General features: G+C 39.9%; 1 protein-coding gene across 1 annotated transcript in view; it reads left to right on the forward strand.

Moving 5' to 3' along the window:
- The window catches only part of LOC115224776 (phosphatidylinositol 4,5-bisphosphate 3-kinase catalytic subunit alpha isoform-like), a 78,080-nt gene that overhangs the window by 28,832 nt on the left and 26,414 nt on the right, over positions 1-22,834 (forward strand). Inside the window, 6 exon segments of the mRNA XM_029795686.2 lie at positions 13,091-13,344; positions 14,645-14,762; positions 15,708-15,826; positions 17,591-17,779; positions 19,322-19,378; positions 20,818-20,953. Coding sequence (XP_029651546.1) covers positions 13,091-13,344; positions 14,645-14,762; positions 15,708-15,826; positions 17,591-17,779; positions 19,322-19,378; positions 20,818-20,953 — 873 coding nt within the window.

Raw genomic sequence — 22,834 nt, forward strand, 5'->3', positions numbered from 1 at the left:
AGGGGAATATGTTGAATGAAATTACAATTAACTGATTTAGATGTTTTCGGTTTGAATGGCAGTTTTTAAAAATAATTTCCATGTAACTAAACACTTTTAAACTTTGTATACTGGTAGAATGTGTTTATAAAACATCTTTTTCTCTTGGCTTTATTGAGAAAATTTTATAGTTTGTAAGATATTTGGTTTTTTTTTTTTTCAATTTCTGCAATTTCAAACAATCACTGATGTCCATTGAGGTAAAAAACATTCTGTGCCGTATGAATATGTCCCTCGTTTAAGAAACAGATTGGGTTTATTTACATTTGTGAAGAAAAAACGATACCCTTCCCCCCATCCCTAACCCTAACTAACCCTAACCCTACAACAGATTGAAATGCAATAGATCGATACTAGGGTCATAATTATGGGTGACAATTTCATATGACACCGCTAGAAAAAACTGCCATTCAAACTGAAAAGATCCCTTGATCCTCCTGTATTTTCTTTTACCCAAAGCTAGGAACTTTTTAGCACCCCCTTGTGTATCTCACATACACAGAAGGCTACAGGTTATTTACAGAGATAACATTATTGACAAAAGTAATGTGCACAGATGGATGAAGTAGTTTAAAAAAGGTGAAGCCAGCATTGAAGATGAACCACACAGTGGCAGACCATCAACTACGGCCACCAATACAGATTGCCAGTAACTGTATTAACTGATTTGTGCAGACATGAGCCAGAATCCATGTGTTTGCTGCACAACTGAACTGTGGTCACAATGAATTGCAGAAGATGGTTGAAGACTTTGGGTATCAGAAAGTATGTGCAAAGTGAGTACCTTAGCAGCTGACACCTGGTTTGAAGGAGTGAAGGGTGGTCTTTTGTTCTGCTGGGAGTATTTGAAGCCAAGGAAGATGCAATTTTTTGCCAATCCATCAACAGGGGGTTTATCTTTATAACATAGGAGTGGCTGTGTGGTAAGTAGCTTGCTTACCAACCACATAGTTCCGGGTTCAGTCCCACTGCGTGGCACCTTGGGCAAGTGTCTTCTACTATAGCCTTGGGCTGACCAAAGCCTTGTGAATGGATTTGGTAGACGGAAACTGAAAGAAGCCCGTCTTATATATGTATACGTATATATATGTATGTGTGTCTGTGTTTGTTGCCCCCCCCCCCAACATCGCTTGACAACCGATGCTGGTGTGTTTACGTCCCCGTAACTTAGCAGTTCAGCAAAAGAGAGTGATAGAATAAGTACTAGGCTTGCAAAGAATAAGTCCTGGGGTCGATATGCTTGACAAAAGGTGGTGCTCCAGCATGGCCACAGTCAAATGACTGAAACAAGTAAAAGAGTAATCCATAAATGAAGGTGTCACATCTTTTCTCAAAGGCCTAAGAAATTCTTGAGCCAGCGATTGGCACAGGACGTCATGGTGACTGCTTGGGAGATGACAAAGGTGTCATTCTCCTTGATTTTTCTGGAACATGGTTGTACCATGACCAATATGTGGGACACAGGTGCTCAAAAAACTTAACCCTTTAGCATTTAAACTGGCCATATCCGGCCTAAAATATTCTACCTGCTTTACATGCAAACTGACTAGATTCAGCCTCTCACACTTATCCTACAACATCATTGAAAGAATAAGCAATCACATCACTGAAGTTTCAAAGCTACAAGATAATAGTTTATCAATTCAAAACAATGTGATAAATAAGCATTACATTTGACAGAATAATCTGAATGCTAAAGGGTTAAAGGAGCTATTTGGAGGAAGAGACCAAAGAAGACTCTGAAAATAACCTGCATTCACCATAACCATGCACAATCACACACAACTTAGGCAACAAGTCAGATGGGTAGAAAATTGTGCTGGCTGGTAGTTCCTCCAATTAATATACAACCTAGATGTGGTGCCTTCTGACTTCCTATTCAAGACAATGAAGTACAATCTTCAAGGACAATGATTCGGTGACTGAGGTAGGCTATTAGTGTCTGTGAAGAAGTGGGTACATCAGTGCACACCTGAATTTCTTTTGGAGGAAGTTTCAAGGGTTGGGTTTTTATGATGACACAAATGCATCACGTGTCATGGAAATTATGAGGTTGGCTGAAAAGTTCAGATGTGGATCAAGATACTCTCATGGAATGTAACCAAATGAGGTTTATTTTTCAACATTTTAATTTAATTTTTTTTTTTTTACCTCAGAAAGCAAGGCCATGTAGGGGGACATGGAGTTATGAACAGCGTGGGTGTTCATACACAGGGTTCAGGCCATTTCTGGTCAAGAGAGACTTAGAACTGAGCGGTCGTCGGCATCTTCACTATCCATAGTCCTCCTTGTGGTCCAAGCCCTTCTTCCATCAATGTTGAAGTGCTTGGACCCCATCAGTGAAGAAGCTTTCATCCTGTTGCTGATAAAAAATCATCAACAGTAGATGCCACATCATCATCGGTGTGATACTGGTTCTCAGCCAAGAGAAAAGGGAGGGTGATCAACCAGTTCAAAGCCACAGTCATGCACAGTAACCATTGAAAGCAAGGACTTGTGTGCTGAAGCATTGTCCTGATGAAACAAGACCCCTTTCATCAGTTTTCCAAGGTATTTGCTCTTGATAACCTTTTGTAACTGCCTTAGAAAGTTGATATAGTATTCTCTATTGATAGTATGGCACTTTTGAAGATAGTCAACAAACACAATGCCTTTTGCATCCCAAAAACTGAGGTCGTCACCTTCCTTGCAGATGAAATAACCTTGATCTTCTTTGGAGCAAGTGAGGAAGGGCAGTTTCCACTGCATGGATTGTCTCTTTGTCTCAGGCTCAAAGTGATGGACCCATTACTCACCCTGGGTTAGGAAATGTTCAAGGGAACCAGCTAGATCTGTCTCAAACAATATCAGATTTTCCTATTATGTTTCTTCTTCTTCGTGGCTGGATTAGGGACTCCTTTTTTCTTACATTTTTATTTTTGATTAGTTCAAGACCATGAAATATGATAACAACAACAGCAACTGTAATGTAGCATTGGTGTTCATGTACAAGCATTGTACAATCTACTTTACTCTGAGACAGACCTTTTGTTTCCAATAGATGTAAAAGCTCTCTGAACATTCTGTATCCTATTCTTATAGTAACTATACTTTCAGAACATCCTCTTCCACTGCAGATTAGATCATCTAGGTAACAGTGGAACCCTTTCCCTAGAACCATTCCTTTTGAGAAAATCTATTTCTTGTGTATTCTTAATGTTTATTGTTCCTGCACATACTAAGTCTATTTTTCCTGTGTATCTTTCTGTAATTCCACTGCCCCTCTGAAATTTCTACCTGCACAAATCATTGTGTATGACCCCTTCCTGGATGACATGATTAACCATATGGATGACTAGGCCATATCCCACTCATCCAGTTATTTTAATATTGGTTGATATATTTTCCTACATCTCTGATGAAACTTAGTAGGATTCGTTGCTGTCTCCAAGCATTTAAGGTTTTCAGAAAATTCTGATGGGATATATTGAATAGTTTTCTTATATCCTGCTTTCCTAAGTGCACTGTTAAAGAAGTCTACGTTTTGGTTAGAAATTTCTTTGTTAGCTGATAAATTAGAAATTCTGGAGGAAGCACTATTGATAATAGAATTCATAACAGCCCTTGGATGACTGGATTTTCTATCCATGTTGTTGAGGTTTCCATTTGGCTTATGATATGTTCTATATGGACCTGTATTTAGCTTAAGCATGACATTGAGGAAATAGATCAGCCTATGTTCATCCTCAATGGCTATGGATAAATCTGTATTTTAAATTTTTTAAAGATATTTCCAAGTCTTTTACCAATCCTTTCAATTTCCACAGCGTTGGAGTCCCAGAAAATGAATAGTGCATCATCCCAAGACATACTGCTCACAATATCTAGAAAATCATTTTTAATCTACTCAAAATATAAATATCTATTAAGTCTGTAATCTGTATTGAATCACTTGAACCCATGATCACATAATTTTTTTAACCTATCTTTCCTATTCCAGAACTTCCTAGTGAAGTTAATAAGTTTTCTTCTAGCAGTAAGAATTATATATTTCTCCTAGATAATTTTGAGTTCTTAAAAGCAAAGATTCGAGATTTATCTAAAAGTATAGTGGTGACACTAGAATAGTAGCTGTTAATATTTACTTGAATAAATTTGCAATTCTTCTTATGGTGTAATTTTTTCAAAAATCAATCTATAACATTAGTTGTATTTGACCATAAGTCTCATTTCGCCTTAGTTATAAGTTCAGAAATAACTCTGTCTAAAATCTACTTGCTTACACTACCTCTATTCAGTCGAAAGGAACAAATCAATCCTAACAAAATTTGGTTTGTGATCTTTCAAATTAATTTTAAGAAATTTAGGTGTAGTAGGCTCTGTACGATTCTCCATCCCAAGTTTACACACTATACTCTGGCATTCCTTATGAATATTCCTTTGAGGTGGTCCTTAAGAATCATGCTTTTATAATCCTCAATTTTTAGGTTGTAAAGATTCCCTGCCTTATTCAAATTTATAAGTATTCCAAAAGAGTTCTTCAATTTTAATTTTTCAATTCTTTCATCTTTTTGAGTTTGTGTGTGTGTGTGTGTGTGTGTGTGTGTGTACATATATATATCTATGTATAAATCGAAATTGAACCAATCCTATGAATGGCACCCGGCAGTTGCCAGTGCTGCTGGACTGACTCCTGTGCAGGTGCCAAGTAAAGAAACACAGTTTCGACCCTGTGCTTGAGGAGACCTATTGAGTCAAGTACATCAACATCAAAAATCAATCGAAATTGTAGTTGTGATCCCTGTGCCGGTGGCACGTAAAAAGCACCATCCGAACGTGGCCAATTCCAGCGCCACCTTGATTGGCTTCCGTGCCGGTGGCACATGAAAATCACCAATCCGATCGTGGCCGTTGCCAGCCTCGCCTGGCACGTAAAAAGCACCCACTACACTCACAGAGTGGTTGGCGTTAGGAAGGGCATCCAGCTGTAGAAACACTGCCAGATCAGACTGGGGCCTGGTGCAGCCTTCTGGCTTCCCAGATCCCGGTTGAACCGTCCAACCCATGCTAGCATGGAAAACGGGCGTTAAACGATGATGATGATGATACAGATATAAAAAGAAAGAGTGAAAGTGAGAGCAATAAAGAATGAGAAAGTTCAACATATTAGTAATTAATGTACAGCATTCTTTATTTTTAGATGTTTTATTTATTCTTACTATCAAAACCGTTCCTGTCTGGGTTTATGCTATTTGTCCTATGTTACTTAGCAGCTCGCAATTATGACATAAGTGTAGCTGAGCAAGAATATATTTTGAACTATAAGAAGTATTTAACTGATTTTATTTTTACTTTGAGTAATTGACTTAAATCATATCTGACATTTAATCTGCTAGGAGGTTCGTTGATGAAGGATTATATCCATTTGGTATATTTGCATGCTGTTAACACCCCCATGAAGTGAAATAAGTTTATCCTCCATCACAAGTTTATTTCTTAAGTTGATTGTGTTTCAAGTCAGGATGTCTGAGGAAGTGAATGATCTGTAATATTATTACATATATTGCTTAACTTTATATATAGTATAGGCGTAGGAGTGGCTGTATGGTAAATAGCTTGCTTACCAACCACATGGTTCCGTCTTCTACTATAGCCTCGGGCCGACCAAAGCCTTCTGAGTGGATTTGGTAGACGGAAACTGAAAGAAGCCCGTCATATATATGTATATATATATATATATATATATATATGTATGTATGTGTTTGTGTGTCTTTGTTTGTCCCCCTAGCATTGCTTGACAACCGATGCTAGTGTGTTTACGTCGCCGTCACTTAGCGGTTCGGCAAAAGAGAGCGATAGAATAAGTACTAGGCTTACAAAGAATAAGTCCCGGGGTCGATTTGCTCGACTAAAGGCGGTGCTCCAGCATGGCCACAGTCAAATGACTGAAACAAGTAAAAGAGTAAAAGAGTAAAGAGTATGGAATAAATGTTTGGTTACAGAAATATTTATAATGTCGGTTTGACTTGATGTCCGAGACTTTGTGCAACCTGCATGCTCTTTTCTATAATGCTTTGCCTGCACTCAATGAACAAAATTCCCATGATGCCTCGCGGTATACCAGTTTTTCTCTCCAGCAAACAACGTGACTCCTTCCTCTCTTTCGTCCACTCTGTCCACCCTGCTCTTGAATGCTTTTACTCTGTCTCCAGCATTGCTATTAACTTGATATTTCCATGGCCATCAACCATTCCTCTATCACTTCCATCCACTCCAAGCTTACAGACTCCTACCTCAACTTCTCCTCCTCCTCCTCCTACCCTTCCTACACCAAAGTGTTCATCCCTTACTTGCAATTTCTCTTCTCTTGGCTCTGTAACGAGAACCATGACTTTAAAACATAGTCCCAACTCATGGATCGCCACTTCATCCAGTGGCGATTCCCTCCCCCACTGTTATTCAAACCATCCTCACCTGTACCCAGTCTGTTGACCACTCATCCACCCTCTCTTTCCATACCCGCCTTACCCTTACCCACTTCCCTTTTCTCCTTACCTACCACCCTACCACCATACCCCCCAATGCTGTATATTACGCACTTTCCACCCATTCCTGTCCTTCTAATGGAACTCACCCTTTAGCAAATATTTAAAGTCTCCAGTTTGAGAATTAACATTCTCTCATCAGTCTTGGTGGCCGTACAAAGGATCACAGATACTGTCTTTGCTCCTCTAACTAAAAGATTCAATTTACTATAGACTCTGTACTAATTATGTATAATTTTTTTTAGTTATGTGAATGTTGTGGTTGTGTTGTATTAAGATAGAATCTGTACTTTTAATTGTTGTCTTTTCTTATTCTTGTAGATGTCTTTATCTGTGTGTAGATATTTATTATACTATCTGCTTCCGTGTCTCCCCTATCCCTGTTTCTCTCAAACAGAGACCAGTATGATCTTAATACAGTGATACTTTTACTGGTCACTCAGATTTCCAGTACCTTATTTGTTTTTGTTATTTTTTTCCTTTATGAAATGAAGAAAATGGACTTTATTGATCTAATTTGAGGATGGAACTCCCACTGCCAGAGTTTGTATTTTCTGGCCTTGTTAAAATGCCTCCATGTCTGCTTGTGCAATTTGGATGCTAGACTTACACAATCACCTCGTTTAACATACCACTTGTCCCTTTACATGCTACTAGCAGGATACATTCTGTTGCAGACATTTGGGGCCAGGTTACCAGTTTTTTCCTTTCCCTTTCAGCAAGTCTTTACTTGCTGGGAGAAAACCCCCTGAAAAGAGGAGAGGAGTAAGGGGTAAAAAAAGCAGTCACAAAGGCAGCCCTTTTTCTTGTGACTAAAAACTACACACACACACATACACACAGGGTGTTTAAGCTAAATTTGATTGTTTTTTTTCTATGTCTCCTTTTTTCAGAAACAGCTTGATGTATTGGTGAACTCTGTGCGGTGTTGGAGAGCATAAAGATAAAAATTGTAGTTGAGTTAGCTGACATAGAGGATTGGAGGCCATCTGAATATTTGAAAATAGTTACCTGTATCTTGATGATTTGCACTGGGAATCAAAATGCTGGCATCATGACTACTGGTCAATGCTCTGAGAACATCGAAAAGGCTGTAAGATGTAACATGAACAGCTGCAATGGAGATTATGAAGTTAAGGCCAGCAGGCATTCTGACTATATCTGCACATTGGAATTCATCCCACATCTTTGAAGAGGGCCTTAGGCTCAGTTCAGAAGGCTGTGTGAAGCTGCTGTAGACTGGTCAAATTCTAACCGGAAGGGGTTGCTGCTGGATGGCCATATGTATGGCAACAGGATTTGGCTCCTTGCCATACTTTTGGAAAGAGGCAGAAGTGGTTGTCAGCGAATTTCAACATCATCATCATTAGCTCCAATTTCTGGCTTCCAACTCCCCCAGATTGTAATCCCGTGGATTACTATATGTGGAGCACAGCTGAAGAGGACACCAACTACTGTCTGCAACACCAAGGCCAAGCTAGTGGTCAAAATTAAGGAGGCGTTCAAAGATCTTTCCAGGGGACACAGTGAAGAATGCATGCACCAGGTTCCAGAGCTGTCTTGAGGTCACGGTGGAAGCTGAGGGTGGCTACTTTAAGAAAATTGTTATCTCCCAACCATAATCTAGTTGATATTTTTTGAGTTTTTAAAATACTTGATGAGATATTCAGTTTTATTTTCTTTGTATGCAGACTGTCAAATTTAGCTCAAACACCCTGTTTATATGAGGCGGGATGTCAAGTCCTTCAAGTTGCTGCCCCCCACCCGTCTCTTTTTTTTTATTGCTTTATATTTCCAAAGTAATGGGTAAAGATAATATAATTTGATGTTTTATCTTGGAAATCAGTATTTTTTCCCCCAGTGGCCTTGCAGTAACAGCTTCATCTTTAACAGGTCAACTGGCGCGAGCAACCTTCTTTCTTTGTCCTCCAGAATCGTCCACCTCAATTGAAACAGTGCAATGAATGCAGCAGAACAATTTTTTTGTCTTCGCTTGATGTCAGTGAGACTCTCCTCCAGTACCAAGGTATGGACATGATGGACTCTTCATTACTACACAAAAAAAAAAAAAAAAAAAGAAATTGCAACAACCATTTCCAGAACCGTCTCATCCCACTGGCTACCTAACTAACTCCCTAACTCCAATGTGTTAGTAAACTGAACCTGCTGCTCTGAAATGTCCATCCTTGATGATGATGCTGCTGCCATCTTCAGGATCAATACCCTTTTAACCACAACCCTTCAATCCTGTCTGTCTTCTGTTGATTTCTGATGCTGCCTTACGCTGATCTATACTGCATCTGCTTCCGACATCTTCAGTGTACTTTTACAGCTTTGTTAGCTTCCTACCTTGATTGAAATCTTTTTATCTTGCTCTGTCTCTCATCAGTTCCTCATTGACCTTAGCTTGCTCACCCCTACACATAAACCACAGTCTCTTTCTCATTTGTCCATTCATCCTTCAGTTTGGATGTGGCTAGTGGCATTGCATCTCACTCTCTCCCTCTGTCTTTTCGCTTTCTTTCCTCTTTGTTCTCCTCACTTCTTACAACCCTAAACTGATCTTCAGATTTAACATGCACATATTTTTTTTTTTTTGGTTAGGAATTGTCGTCTTGCCTACAACTTCTCAGCATGTTGCTGTTATTGATTATCTTCTTTCCTGCTCATGCAAAAGAAAAAGAAACGAAAAGCATACATTATTTTCTTTTGCAAAAACTACTACATGCATGTGTGTTTGTTTGGGTTTTTAAATAAGAGAAAAAGAAATATATTCTCTGTGCATTCATATAGATACAGGGAGACTTAGAGATGCAGTGAACACTCACCTTTGCATGAATGTAGATCTGTGTGTATGTGTGTGTGTGTGTGTTCATATATACATCCAGCAGTTTGGATGGTGTTAATGTACATAGAGCTCTCTAATCTCAACAGTCATACATCTAACTGTACATACAATATACCGTATTATATATACGAGCAAATAGACTGCTCTCTCTGCTCTCTGGGTGTTTTCTGCTGCTTGCTAAATGAATTCTAGTTATTGTTAATTTTTCTAGTATGCTACATCCAATTTTCTTTTGAAACCCTTATTTTTGAATAGTACTCATTCACTCAATAAATTTAGGTTATGACTACAGAAATGTTTCCTGCTGAATTTGTTTTCCTGCAACTTTTTTTGAAAAATGGATATTTATTAATGAAGGTTTCTGGAAATAACTTTCAGATAGTGTAGAAAATTATCATATCAGTATTTTTAGTGAAAAACTTCTTGTCCCCACTAACATCGCTTGGCAACTGATGCTGGTGTGTTTATGTCCCCGTAACTTAGCGGCTCGGCAAAAGAGACCGATAGAATAAGTACTAGGCTTCCAAAGAATAAGTCCTGGGGTCGATTTGCTTGATTAAAGGCGGTGCTCCAGCATGGTCACAGTCAAATGACTGAAACAAGTAAAAGAGCAAAAGATAATATATATATATTGGTAAAAACGGTAAGATAACAAAAGAAAGAAATAGAGGAAATAGAGGAAATTCATCTGTAAAATAATATGTGACAATTATTCGGTAGCCAATTATTCAAAGAGATGGTGTTGTGGATTTCCACCTTGGCATCCGATACTCAGAGTTTTATCTTGGCTATTGAATAATTGTCACATATTAATTTACAGATATATATATATATATATTCATACATACATACATACATATATATATATATATATATATATATATATATAATGTTTGTGTGTGTGTATGTATGTGTGCAAGGAATTTCATTAAGGCAATAGTCAAAAGACCTTCACAAAGCATCATGAGCAAGCTAAGAAGAATCTTTACATCTATACACCAAATGGAAAAAACAAAAGCATTGTTTATTGAGACATTATAAATTGCCCTCAAAAATAGGGAAATCTGTCCTGATCAAGAGGCCTATCTATCAGAGAAAACCTGGTCTGACTTGGAATTAAAAAAAATTGAAATAAAGGCATTGATTTGTGAAAATTGCTTGAAAGAATGGTATATATCATCATCATCGTTTAACGTCTGTTTTCCATGCTAGCATGGGTTGGATGGTTCGACTGGGGTCTGGGAAGCCAGAAGGCTGCACCAGGCTCCAGTCTGATCTGGCAGTGTTTCTACAGCTGGATGCCCATCCTAATGCCAACCATTCCGTGAGTGTAGTGTGTACTTTTTACATGCCACCGGCACAGAAGCCAGTTAGGGCGGCGCTAGCATTGGCCATATACGGGTGGTGCTTTTTACATGCCACTGGCACAGGTATCAACTACAATTTCCATTTGATTTATGATGTTGATGTACTTGACTCAATAGGTCTCCTCAAGCACAGCAGGTCGCGCTACAATCCAAGATAAGCACAGTAGGTCGTCCTGTGATCCAAGGCACTTCGGATGGGCTGGGGCTGCTATGTGAAGCTGGTGCAGGAAACAGCCATGTTTCGCTAGGTTTGTTGCTGGATGTGTAAAAGAATTTCTAAGTGAAATTCTACTTGTACACACACATATATATATATATATACATATTCATATGGAATAAAGATATCTTGTAGAACAGATAAGGGCTGGGGACAGGAAAGTCCTTCAGTCTTAAAATACTGCTTCAGTAGCTCTCTGTTCTCCCCACGCCAGCGTAGAAAAATAAACATAAAAAGAATCAATGAAAGAATAAAGGCATCACTGTCTTTCACTGTACATTTATGATTATGTCACAGTTACTGTTCTTCATTCTGATTCAGTAATTTTCTTGATTTTAAAAATATATTTTGTCAGATTTGATGTTTTTCTTCTTTTTCTCATCTGAATTTAATTTCTTTCTTGTATCTCTGAATACAGTTGGTCTTTGACCATCCTTTCAATATTCTGCTTTTCAGTATCAAATGTGTGGAGGCACATGGCCTAGTGGTTAGAGCAGCAGATTCACGGTCGAGGGATCGCAGGTTCGAATCTCAGACCGGGCAATGTGTGTGTGTGTGTTTATGAGTGAAGCACCTAAGCTCCACGCGGCTCCGGCAGAAGGTAATGGCGAACTTCTGCTGACTCTTTTGCCACAACTTTCTCTCACTCTTTCCTCCTGCATCTTGCTGCTCACCTGCGACGGACCGGCGTCCCGTCCAGGTGGGGAACCTATACGCCAAGGAAACCAGGAAGCCGGCCCTTATGAGCCAGGCATGGCTTGAGAAGGTACAAACAAACAAACAAGTATCAAATGTTACCATGTATTATTTGGTGGTTAATTGATTTTCTTAATAAATTTTATACTTTAATTCAGTTTAATATTTAATTTGACAATTTTTTAAAGTTTCTCTTTCTCTCTCTCCCCATCTCTTCTTTGTCTTACTATATTTTCTCAACTTGGAATTGATCTGCATGATACTTATTAGTTTTATTCAACCTGGTCATTAAATGAAATACAAATGATACCCTAGGCATAGGAGTGGCTGTGTGGTCAGTAGCTTGCTTACCAACCACATGCTCCCGGGTTCAGTCCCACTGCGTGGCACCTTGGGCAAGTGTCTTCTACTATAGCCTCGGGTCGACCAAAGCCTTGCGAGTGGATTTGGTAGACGGAAACTGAAAGAAGCCCGTTGTATATATGTATATGTATGTGTGTGTATATGTTTGTGTGTCTGCGTTTGTCCTCCCAACATCGCTTGACAACCGATGCTGGTGTGTTTACGACCCCGTAACTTAGCGGTTCAGCAAAAAGACCGATAGAATAAGTACTAGGCTTCCAAAGAATACGTCCTGGGGTTGATTTGCTCAACTAAAGGCGGTGCTCCAGCATGGCCACAGTCAAATGACTAAAACAAGTAAAAGAGTACTGGACTGTGTTGGATTTGATGACCGCAGTTTGCATAAGGACTTTTTTCTTATTCATATTTGAAGTAAATTTAATTTGAAAACAAAAACAATGAATAAATTAAAATTTAGAAATGGCCTGGATATATTAAATTCAATTTAAAAAGAATATAAAAAGGTAAATTTTTTCTTGCTTCTCTGTTTTTCTCTGGTTTCAGAATCCAACTATGTAATTTCTTCAACCTGCTTGCGGATGCTACTGTTTATTATATCCAGTTTCATTTCATGCCTTTTTGTTTGTTTTTTTTTCTTTTTTAATATTTTTCTACTCTAACCCTTTAGCATTCAGATTATTCTGTCAAATGTATTATTTTTATATTTACATTGTTTTGAATTAATCATGCACTATCTTGTAGTTTTCAGATTTCAACGACATGACTATATTTAGAATGACAAATGTTGGGTAGGTGTGAAAGGCCAGATCTGGCCAGTTTGACCATAAAGCAGGATGAATATTTGGGCCAGAAATGGCTAGTTTAAATGCAAAAGTGTTAATATTGACTTTAACTTCAGTTTTTAACATTTAATATAATTTTTTCTTCTTTATTCATGTCTAAATTAATGTTAGTTCTGTTTAATTTTTCTTTTACATTTGTGTCTCACTTACTCACTCACACATTCTTTTATTTCGTTTTTCTCTCACATCTCCAGAGTCCAACTATGTGATAGTATGCATTTGGGTTTTATCCGACAATGATGACCGGCAGAAGTATTCCGTCAAAGTTCTACACACGGCTACTCCACAGCTCGTGATTGCAGAAGCAATTCGCAGGCGAACACGCAGCATGCAGCTAACAGCTGACCAGCAGCAGTCCTGCATCCAGCAGTATACCAATGCTTATGTGCTGAAAGTGTGTGGCTGTAACCAATACTTGCTGGAAGAGTATTCCCTCAGCCAATATAGGGTAAGTTCAAAGATATTATTTATTTTTCTGCTCTTCTCCTCTGGAAGCCAACTGCTCGCGATACCAGAGGGCGAACACTCTCCTACCCTGATGTAATCTCTAGGGATACAGGCATCCAGCAACAGGACCTCAGTAATGCTATGACTGTGAAGTCTGGCGTAACATGGTATATTCCATTGTCTCGACCACGGTCAAACAATGATGATGATTTTTGTAAGTGATGTATTCACTGATGTTAGTGTTAGCAGTGACCAGAGATGTTTATGTTGTTGTTTAGCCTCAAGTCAGTCCCGATCCAATTGACCTATGATCAGTGACACTCCAGTTATGGCTCATCTGTATTTTATTAAGATATTAGTGTATCTATGGACAGAGGTATGGCTTAGTAGGTAAGCTATTTGCTTCACAACCATGAGGTCTGGGTTCACTTGCACTGCATGATACCATTGCGTTGAGTCAATCCAAGCCACAGTGAATGGCCAGCAACACTTACTGCAGTAGCCACTCCACCTCGTGGGGCTCATTTCTCTGATAGGCCACTGCTATCCCTAATTTTGCGCAGATTGTCAGTAGTACAGGTTTTGTGAGCACCTGACACCTAGACAGTAACTGGCACAAACTGATATTGGCTGGTCAGGCTCCTGTACTTATTGAGTTTTCTCTCTTCTGTGCTATGGGTAGCGACACTGGGGTAAGATGGTGGGGGTAACAAAAGTGGTAGGGCACCAAAGTAAATTTCCTTTTAGTGTTCACCCTGTCGTGATCCGGGAAAATGGAAACTGTTTAGAATCTTGTCAGTTGGACTCTACTTGTTATTTTGTTATTCAAAATTCAAACCTTGTCACATTTATATCCTGCTGATTCAACTTAAGAATTACATTAAGGGTATATCTGTCTGTGGTGAGCTGGCAGAAACGTTAGCATGCTGGGCGAAATGCGTAGCCATAATTTATCTGCCGTTACGTTCTGAGTTCAAATTCTGCCGATGTTGGGGGGACAAACACAGACACACAAACGTATGCACACACACACATACATACATACATATATATATATATATTTACACATATATACGATGGGCTTCTTTCAGTTTCCATCTACCAAATCCACTTACAAGGCTTTGGTCGGCCCGAGGCTATAGTAGAAGACACTTGCCCAAGGTGCCACACAGTGGAAGTGAACCCAGAACCATGTGGTTGGTAAGCAAAATACTTACCACACAGCCACTCCTACGCCTTTATCTAACTATATTGATGATAGTGATGATGATGATACCTCATTATTTGCCGTTCTATTGCAGTATATTCGTGAATGTATAGCCCGAGATAAAATACCCCAACTAATGTTGCAGACGAAAGATTCTGTTTATTTGGCAATACCTGAAAATATTTTTTGGATCCCAACATATGTACAGAAAGGTGAGCGAACTTCTTGAATTTCATTTTGTCTTGCATATTTTTTTTTTCTCTTCTGCGTCTTTTGCTTTCTTTGTCTTTCCCATCCTTCTTTCTGCCCTTTTTTTAAAACTATCTGGCTTCCGTGCTGGTGGCACGTAAAGATCACCATTTGAGCATGATCGTTACCAGCGTCGCCACACTGGAACTTGTGCCAGTGACACGTGAACAAAACATTTGAGCAAGGTCGTTGCCAGTGCCGCTGGACTGTTTCCTGTGCAGGTGGCACGTAAAAAACACCATTTCAAGCATGGCCGTTGCCAGTACCGCCAGACTGGCCCTCGTGCCGGTGACATGTAAAAGCACTCACTACACTCTCGGAGTGGTTGGCATTAGGAAGGGCATCCAGCTGTAGAAACTCTGCCAGATTAGATTGGAGCCTGGTGCAGCCATCTGGTTCGCCGGTCCTCAGTCAAATCATCCAACCCATGCTAGCATGGATAACGGACGTTGAATGATGATGATGATGATTGTCTATTATTTTGATATTCTCAGCTGGTTGAGATAACACTTCCAATCAGTTAAGATCAGAAGCCATGAGAGCCACTGTCTGGTATTGCATCAGGGCATTTATTATTATATTTATTATTTGGTTTTCCTAAATATATATATATATATATATATATGGCTTCCGTGCCGGTGGCACGTAAAAAGCACCATCCAATCATGGCCGTTGCCAGCCTCGTCTGGCACGTAACAAGCACCCACTACACTCACAGAGTGGTTGGCGTTAGGAAGGGCATCCAGCCATAGAAACATTGCCAGATCAGACTGGGCCTGGTGCTGCCTTCTGGCTTCCCAAACCCCAGTTGAACCGTCCAACCCATGCCAGCATGGAAAGCGGACGCTAAACGATGATGATGATGATGATGATATATATTTTGTTTCTTTTTCCCCCATTTCTTTCAGGTGTGCAAGCATTGAATGATATTACGAAACAAGAAACTATTCCTATCTGGACTATCAAAACTAAACTGCGCATCAAGATAAACAGTGCTACTTATGTCAATGTGAAAGGAGAAGGCAAGGTAAAATACAGACGCCTCTTTTCTTTGAAGTTTTACTTGCATTAATAAATATAATGACATGGGTGTAGAGTAAGTTCTGCCTTTCAAGCTTTTGGGGTTGATAAAATAAGTACCATTTGAACATTAGGGATGATGTAATCGACCGACTGCCTCCCACGAAATTTCAGGCCTTTGTGCCTATAGTAGAAAGGGTTATTGACAATAGATTGGAAGAATGATTAGAGCATTGAACTTTATTCCTTGTTGTATTCAGTTAAATTCTTTTATGTTTTTAGTCCATATCCTGTTATGGCCAATTATGTCTTTTATCTTTTTTTTGGTGGGGTGGGGGTCAATAAAAAACGTATCAGTCAAATACTGGGAATCAGTAACGTTGACTGAATTCCCTTTTCCCAGATTTCTACTCTCTTGGAACGCAAAGTAAAAATAATGCTTATTATTATTGAATGTGTGTAAATGTTTCTTACCAAGCAAGTTTTTTACTACAGCCATGCCTCTGCTTAATATACAGGGTGCGGTGAATAAACCATCATCTAAATTATGCAAAAATGAGAATAACTCTGACATCCCATTTTAACAGATATATTTACCAAAATTACATAAAAATATCTTGAAATACTAAAGAGTAAATTTATTCAATAAAATCACCATTGGTTTCAACCACAGCCTCCAGATGACTTCAGAATCTCCTGCAACTCTTCTGGACGGTCTCTTTGTTTAAGTTAGTGAATGCTGCCATAATCCTTGCCTTCAGTCCATCTTTGATGTTACAAGGAGTTTTGTTGGGCTCTTGCTCAACTGCGCTCCACACATAATAATCAATAGGGTTGCAGTCTGGGGAATTAGGTGACCAGATGTCAGGGGTGGTGTGGTCGCAGAAATTGTCTGACAGCCATGACTGGGCTCCCCTGCAAGTGTGGCATGGTGCAGAATCCTGTTGCCAAACATAGGGTCTTCCAGCAACCACCCTCTTGACACAGGGCAGCACTACCTCCTTTAGGCACTTGATGTAGGCCTCCATATTGAGTCTGAGACCATGTGGGAAGGTGAATGGAGGTATAACATCGCCATCACTAGTGATCACTTCAAACATGATGATGTTGACTGGATGTTTCATTTTGATCACTCTGTACATTTCCTCAGATTGACATCCAAACACTCTGAAATGTTTGTATTGGAGCTTCTGGTGCAAAACCAAGCAGTACAGCATGTCATTTCCAAATTTCTGGCTGAGTGAATTATGTCATGGTCCTATTTTTCTCACAGACGGTGCCAGACTGACCCTACTATACTTTGTAGTTGATAAAATTAAAAACAAGCAATGCGCACATGCGAAATTAAAAATATAAAATGGTGACAATTTATCCATTGCACTTTGTATATATAAAACAGTGTACATAAGCAGGGAAAGAACTTATAGACTTTCTCAAAATAGTAGCCAAACATCCTTTGAACTACACAAAGTATTCCATATTTAATTCATAGTTTAACCCTTTAGCATTTAAACTGGCCATATCCAGCCATGATATTCTTCAAGTTTTAAGTGCAAACTGGCCAGATCCTGCCTCTTACTCCTACCTACAATGTCATTCTAAAAATAAGCAATCACATCACTGAAATCTCGAAGTTACAAAATAATGCATGAATAATTGTAAGCAATGTAAATAAAAAGCATTACATTTGATACAATAATCTGCGTGCTGAAAGATTAAAGATCTCTTGTGAATCTTGTATTAAGAAATATTTCTTGCATTCTTTCTCTAGATTTATGTGAAAACTGGTCTTTTCCATGGAACTGAACTATTGTGTCCAACCAAAGAAACTGAGTGTGTTGACTCTCTAAATCCCCGCTGGAACCAATGGCTTGAATATGAAATTCCAGTATCTGAGATACCACGAAGTGCTCGACTCTGCCTTTCAATATGTTCTGTTGCTAAGCGACGGAAAACCAAAGTGAGTTTTTTTTTTTTTTTTTTTGCACTTACCTGCTTTGAATATTCTGCATCATCATTAGCAGCAGTAGCAGTGGAGGTACAATGGCCCAATGGTTAGGGCAGCAGACTCGCAGTCGGAGGATCGCAGTTTCGATTCCCAGACCAGGTGTTGTGTGTGTTTATTGACCGAAAACACCTAAAGCGCCACGAGGCTCCGGCAGGGAGTGGTGGAGACCCCTGTTGTACTCTTTTGCTCCAACTTTCTCTCACTCTTTCTTCCTGTTTCTTGTCCCCGACTTCCTACGCAACCGCTGAGCCTGGATGCACATTCATCCATCCGTCGATGCTCTCGGTGTTGGAGGTTGACCTGCTTTCTCTTCTGCGGGTCTTACGAATAGCAAAGGACCATGTTTCGGACTTCTCCTATCTTGCGAGCTCTGGGACGAAGACCGTTCGCTCAACAGCAGCAGCAGCATTAGCACCAAAACCATCATCATCAGTACTAGCATCACCCATCATTGTGAACATTCATTTTGCATCCATTTTCTATTCCACTGGTTGTTGGATGGATTTGCACGACTGATTCCTCCCATGCATATACATCCCACATCATCATCGTCATCATAATCATCATTTAATATCTATTTCCCCTACTAGCATGGATTTGATGGTTTGACAGGATCCAGTGAGTCACAGGTCTGCATTGTGCCCCACGTCAACTTTGGCATGGTTTCTTACAGCTGCAAGCCCTTTATAATGCTAACAACTTTTAAAGGCGGTGCTCCAGCATGGCCACAGTCAAATGACTGAAACAAGCAAAAGAATAACTTTACAGTATGTGCTGAGTGCTTTTTATATGCCACCAGCACTAGTGGGATTGACAAGTAACTTGCAAGACAGGACAGTACAAGAAAAAGGAATGAAATAAGGGGCTGGGTAGACTGGGAAAGGTGCATTTGACCAAATAGGGGGAACATTTGAGAGATGAGAGAGAAGATTTTATGCCTGGTACAAACAGGAAGTCATTGTGGGGTTGCTTGACCTGTCAAACACTGCACCTAAATCTTCCTCAGATGCTACCCAACCATCATCATCATCCTAATCACCATGGCTACATCATCTCTACCAACAATGCCAGCGTCAGTTATCATTTCTGTTACCATCACCACCACTACTATCACCACAAGTCACTTCTAACACCACCCCTACCAGCACCATCACTATCATCATCTCTTATCACTTGTCACCTCTGTAAACACTGTCATCATCATCATCATCATCATCCTTACCATCTCATTCACCTGCAGCACCACCATCATCTTCGTCACCATCTGTCTTCTATCATCACCATCTGTCTTCTATCATCACCATCTGTCTTCTATCATCACCATCTGTCTTCTATCATCACCATCTGTCTTCGATCATCACCATCTGTCTTCTGTCATCACCGTGATCACCATCACTGTTCTCATCATGCGTCACCTCTGTCATCACTACTGCCATAATCGTGTTCGTCAATATTGTCACGGCTACTGATTCCCTATATTTTATTTGGCCGCAGGAGGAGATAAATGTCAAAAGCAAAGAAGTTGTTAAAAAGAAGGAAAGGAAAGAAAAGGTAAGGTTATGGTTATTTAAAGATCTGTGTAAGCGTATGTGTGTGTACACTGGTATATCTTTCTTTGGTCTTACAATTGTCTCCTTAATGTTGTTGTTTAGCCCAAGGTCAGTCCTGATCGTGTCAACCTATGATCAGTGGTGTTCTAGTTGTGACCATCTCTAAGCAACCCAGAATTACATGTTTCTTTTTTCTAAGAAAGTAATGTGTAATATGTGGAGGCTCAATCGCCCAGTGGTTAGGGCAGCGGACTCGCAGTCGGAGGATCGCGGTTTCAATTCCCAGACCGGGCGTTGTGTGTGTTTGTTGAGCGAAAACACCTAAAGCTCCACGAGGCTCCGGCAGTGGGGGGTGGCAACCCCTGTTGTACTCTTTTGCCTCAACTTTCTCTCACCCTTTCTTCCTGTTTCTTGAGTAACTCTGCGATGGACTGGCGTCCTGTCCAGCTGGGGGGAACACATACGCCATAGAAACCGGGAAACTGTTTGCCTAAAAAACATTAATTAAAAAATCTGTGAGCCAAATTGAACAGATCCGGGTTGAGTAGGATCTTTTTTAAGTTAATATTTTATAGCTGGGTGCCTTTCCTGATGCCAACACTTTTAGTTGTTCCTTATGGCATGCAGGAGCAGTGTACCCATAAAAATAAATAATACTTGAATATTTAATATATTCTCTTTTTTTTTTTTTTTTACTTGTTTCATTCATTTGACTGCGGCCATGCTGGAGCACCGCCTTTTAGTTGAGCAAATCGACCCCAGGTCTTATACTTTGTAAGCCTAGTACTTATTCTATCGGTCTCTTTTGCCGAACCGCTAAGTAATGGTGACGTAAACATACCAGCATCGGCTGTCAAGCGATGTTGGAGGGACAAACACAGACACACAAACACACACATATATATACATATATATATATATATATATATATATATATATATATATATATATATATATATATATATATATATATATATATATATACGACAGGCTTCTTTCAGTTTCCATCTACCAAATCCACTCACAAGGCTTTGGTCGGCCCGAGGCTATAGTAGAAGACACTTTCCCAAGGTGCCACGCAGTGGGACTGAACCCGGAACCGTGTGGTTGGTAAGCAGGCTACTTACCACACAGCCACTCCTGCGCCTATATGTATATTTAATACACATGTGCGTGCACACACACACACGCACACACACACATGCCTGAGTTATCTGTACCAGTTTCTACCCATCAAATTCTACTCAAAACAATTTGGTCTACTTGGAAGACTATGATAGAAGATGCCTACTCAAGTTTCCACCATGCATTGAATGAAACTAGAGCCATATGGTTGGGGTGGTTTAGTGTACCTCTTAATCACACAAACTTGCTTGTACCAAACGATATGTATTTATCATTTGTTGATATTTTAAAACTTGTTTTTCCATCTTGTTTCAGTTCGATTATGCTCTGGCCTGGGGTAATTTGCAAATGTTTGATTTCAACCACCGCCTGCTTAGTGATAAAGTGGGGCTTCATTTGTGGCCAATGCCTCAAGGCATGGATGAACTTCTCAATCCTATAGGAATACCAGGTAAAAGCATTTCCCTTTCTCTGTTTTTCTTGGACTTTTCCCTTCTCAACCCTGCTATTGTCTAGAAGAAATTCTTGGCTTGGCTTGGCTTGGTTTGGCTCGACTTGGCTTGGCTTGTCTTGACTTGGCTTGACTTCATGCTCTTGCTTGACAGGGCTGGAGTCATTCCAAGTTAGGGGTCCCAGAGGCATCATCATGTGTAGAACCACCAGTACTCTCCATTGCTGGCAGTCCCATGCCAACGCCTCTGCATACCTCCAGATGGCATAAAGCCTCTGGAGATCTTCTCCAATCACATTCAGCCATCTGGTGTGGGGCCTGCCATAAGGCCTCTTCTGGCCTGCAGCTGCTGTATTGAAAAATGTTAAAAGGTAGTTTGGCAATTCAGTTTCTTTTCTTTTTCTATTGTTGACACCTTTCTTAAGCTTCAGTGTTTCTCCCATATCAGTACAGTTGTCTCCCTTCTCTCCAGTCATTCCTATATATTGGTAGTCTTCTTTCTTTACCTGATAGTAATTTTCCACTTCGACTCTGCATAACAGCCAACATAACATCCATTTTTGCTAGGAATTTGCTTTGGACACAGTATCTGTTTCCTGACTCTGCTTTTTATCAATATAAACATGTAAGACAACAATTGCAGCATGGAAGGTGTTTGTAAGTCATTTAAGAAACACACAAAAGCCATTCGATTCACTTCAACATTTAAGTTTAATTTGTCAAAATATTTTTGTTGTTTTAAGACCGTGACCTGTTAGCACAGATTTTTGTCAGTGAACAGGTCACGGTCTTAAAGCGACGAAAATATTTTGACAAATTAAATTTAAATGTTGAAGTGAATCTAACGGTTTTTGTGTGTTTCTTAAATGGCTTATAAACACCTTCCATGCTGCAATTGTTTTTGTTTCAGCACACGATCTCAGATCAAATCACTTGCTATGCAAGTACATCTCCGTAAACATGTAAGAGATCCCAAGGAAGGAATAAACTTAAAGAATATATGTATGTGTGAAAATTTTCAACATGTGAGCATGTGTATGTATGTTTCATCATCATCATCATCATACGTCCATTGTCCATGCTGACATGGGTTGAACGGTTTGACCAGGGCTGATAAGCTGAGGGGCTGCACCAGACTCTAATCTTATTTGGCATGGTTTCTACGACTGGATGCCCTTCCTAATGCCAACCACTCCGAGAGTGTAATGGCTGCTTTTACATACCACCGGCACAGGTTCCAGTTGCATGACCCCAGTATCTGCCATGCCTATGATTTCACTTGGCTTGATAGGTCGTCTGTTCAAGCACAGCATATTGCCAAAGGTCCTGGTCATTTGTCATTGCCTCTGTGAGGTCAAGCACTTGAAAGGTGCTTTTTACCTGTCACTGACACAGATGCTATTAATGCTACACCAGCATTGACCACATTGCCTCTGTGAGGCCCAACACTCAAAAGGTGCATTTTATGCGCCAGTTATGTAACACCGGCGTTGACCATGACTGTGATTTCACTTGGCTTGACGGGTCTTCTCAAGCACAGCATATTGCCAAAGGTCTATCTATATGTTTTTTTTTTTAATAATATACACCATCCGATTGTGGCCGTTTGCCAGCGTCGTCTGGCACCTGTGCCGGTGGCACGTAAAAAGCACCCACTACACTCATGGAGTTGTTGGTGTTAGGAAGGGCATCCAGCTGTAGAAACATTGCCAGATCATACTGGGCCTGGTGCAGCCTTCTGGCTTCCCAGACCCCAGTTGAACCGTCCAACCCATGCTAGCATGGAAAGCGGACGCTAAACGATGATGATGATGATGATGATGATGATACACCATATCATATTGAATATTTTAATATAAAGTAATTTTTGCCTCCTACTCT

This window comes from Octopus sinensis, linkage group LG26, assembly GCF_006345805.1.
Source record: "Octopus sinensis linkage group LG26, ASM634580v1, whole genome shotgun sequence".
Taxonomy (NCBI): domain Eukaryota; kingdom Metazoa; phylum Mollusca; class Cephalopoda; order Octopoda; family Octopodidae; genus Octopus; species Octopus sinensis.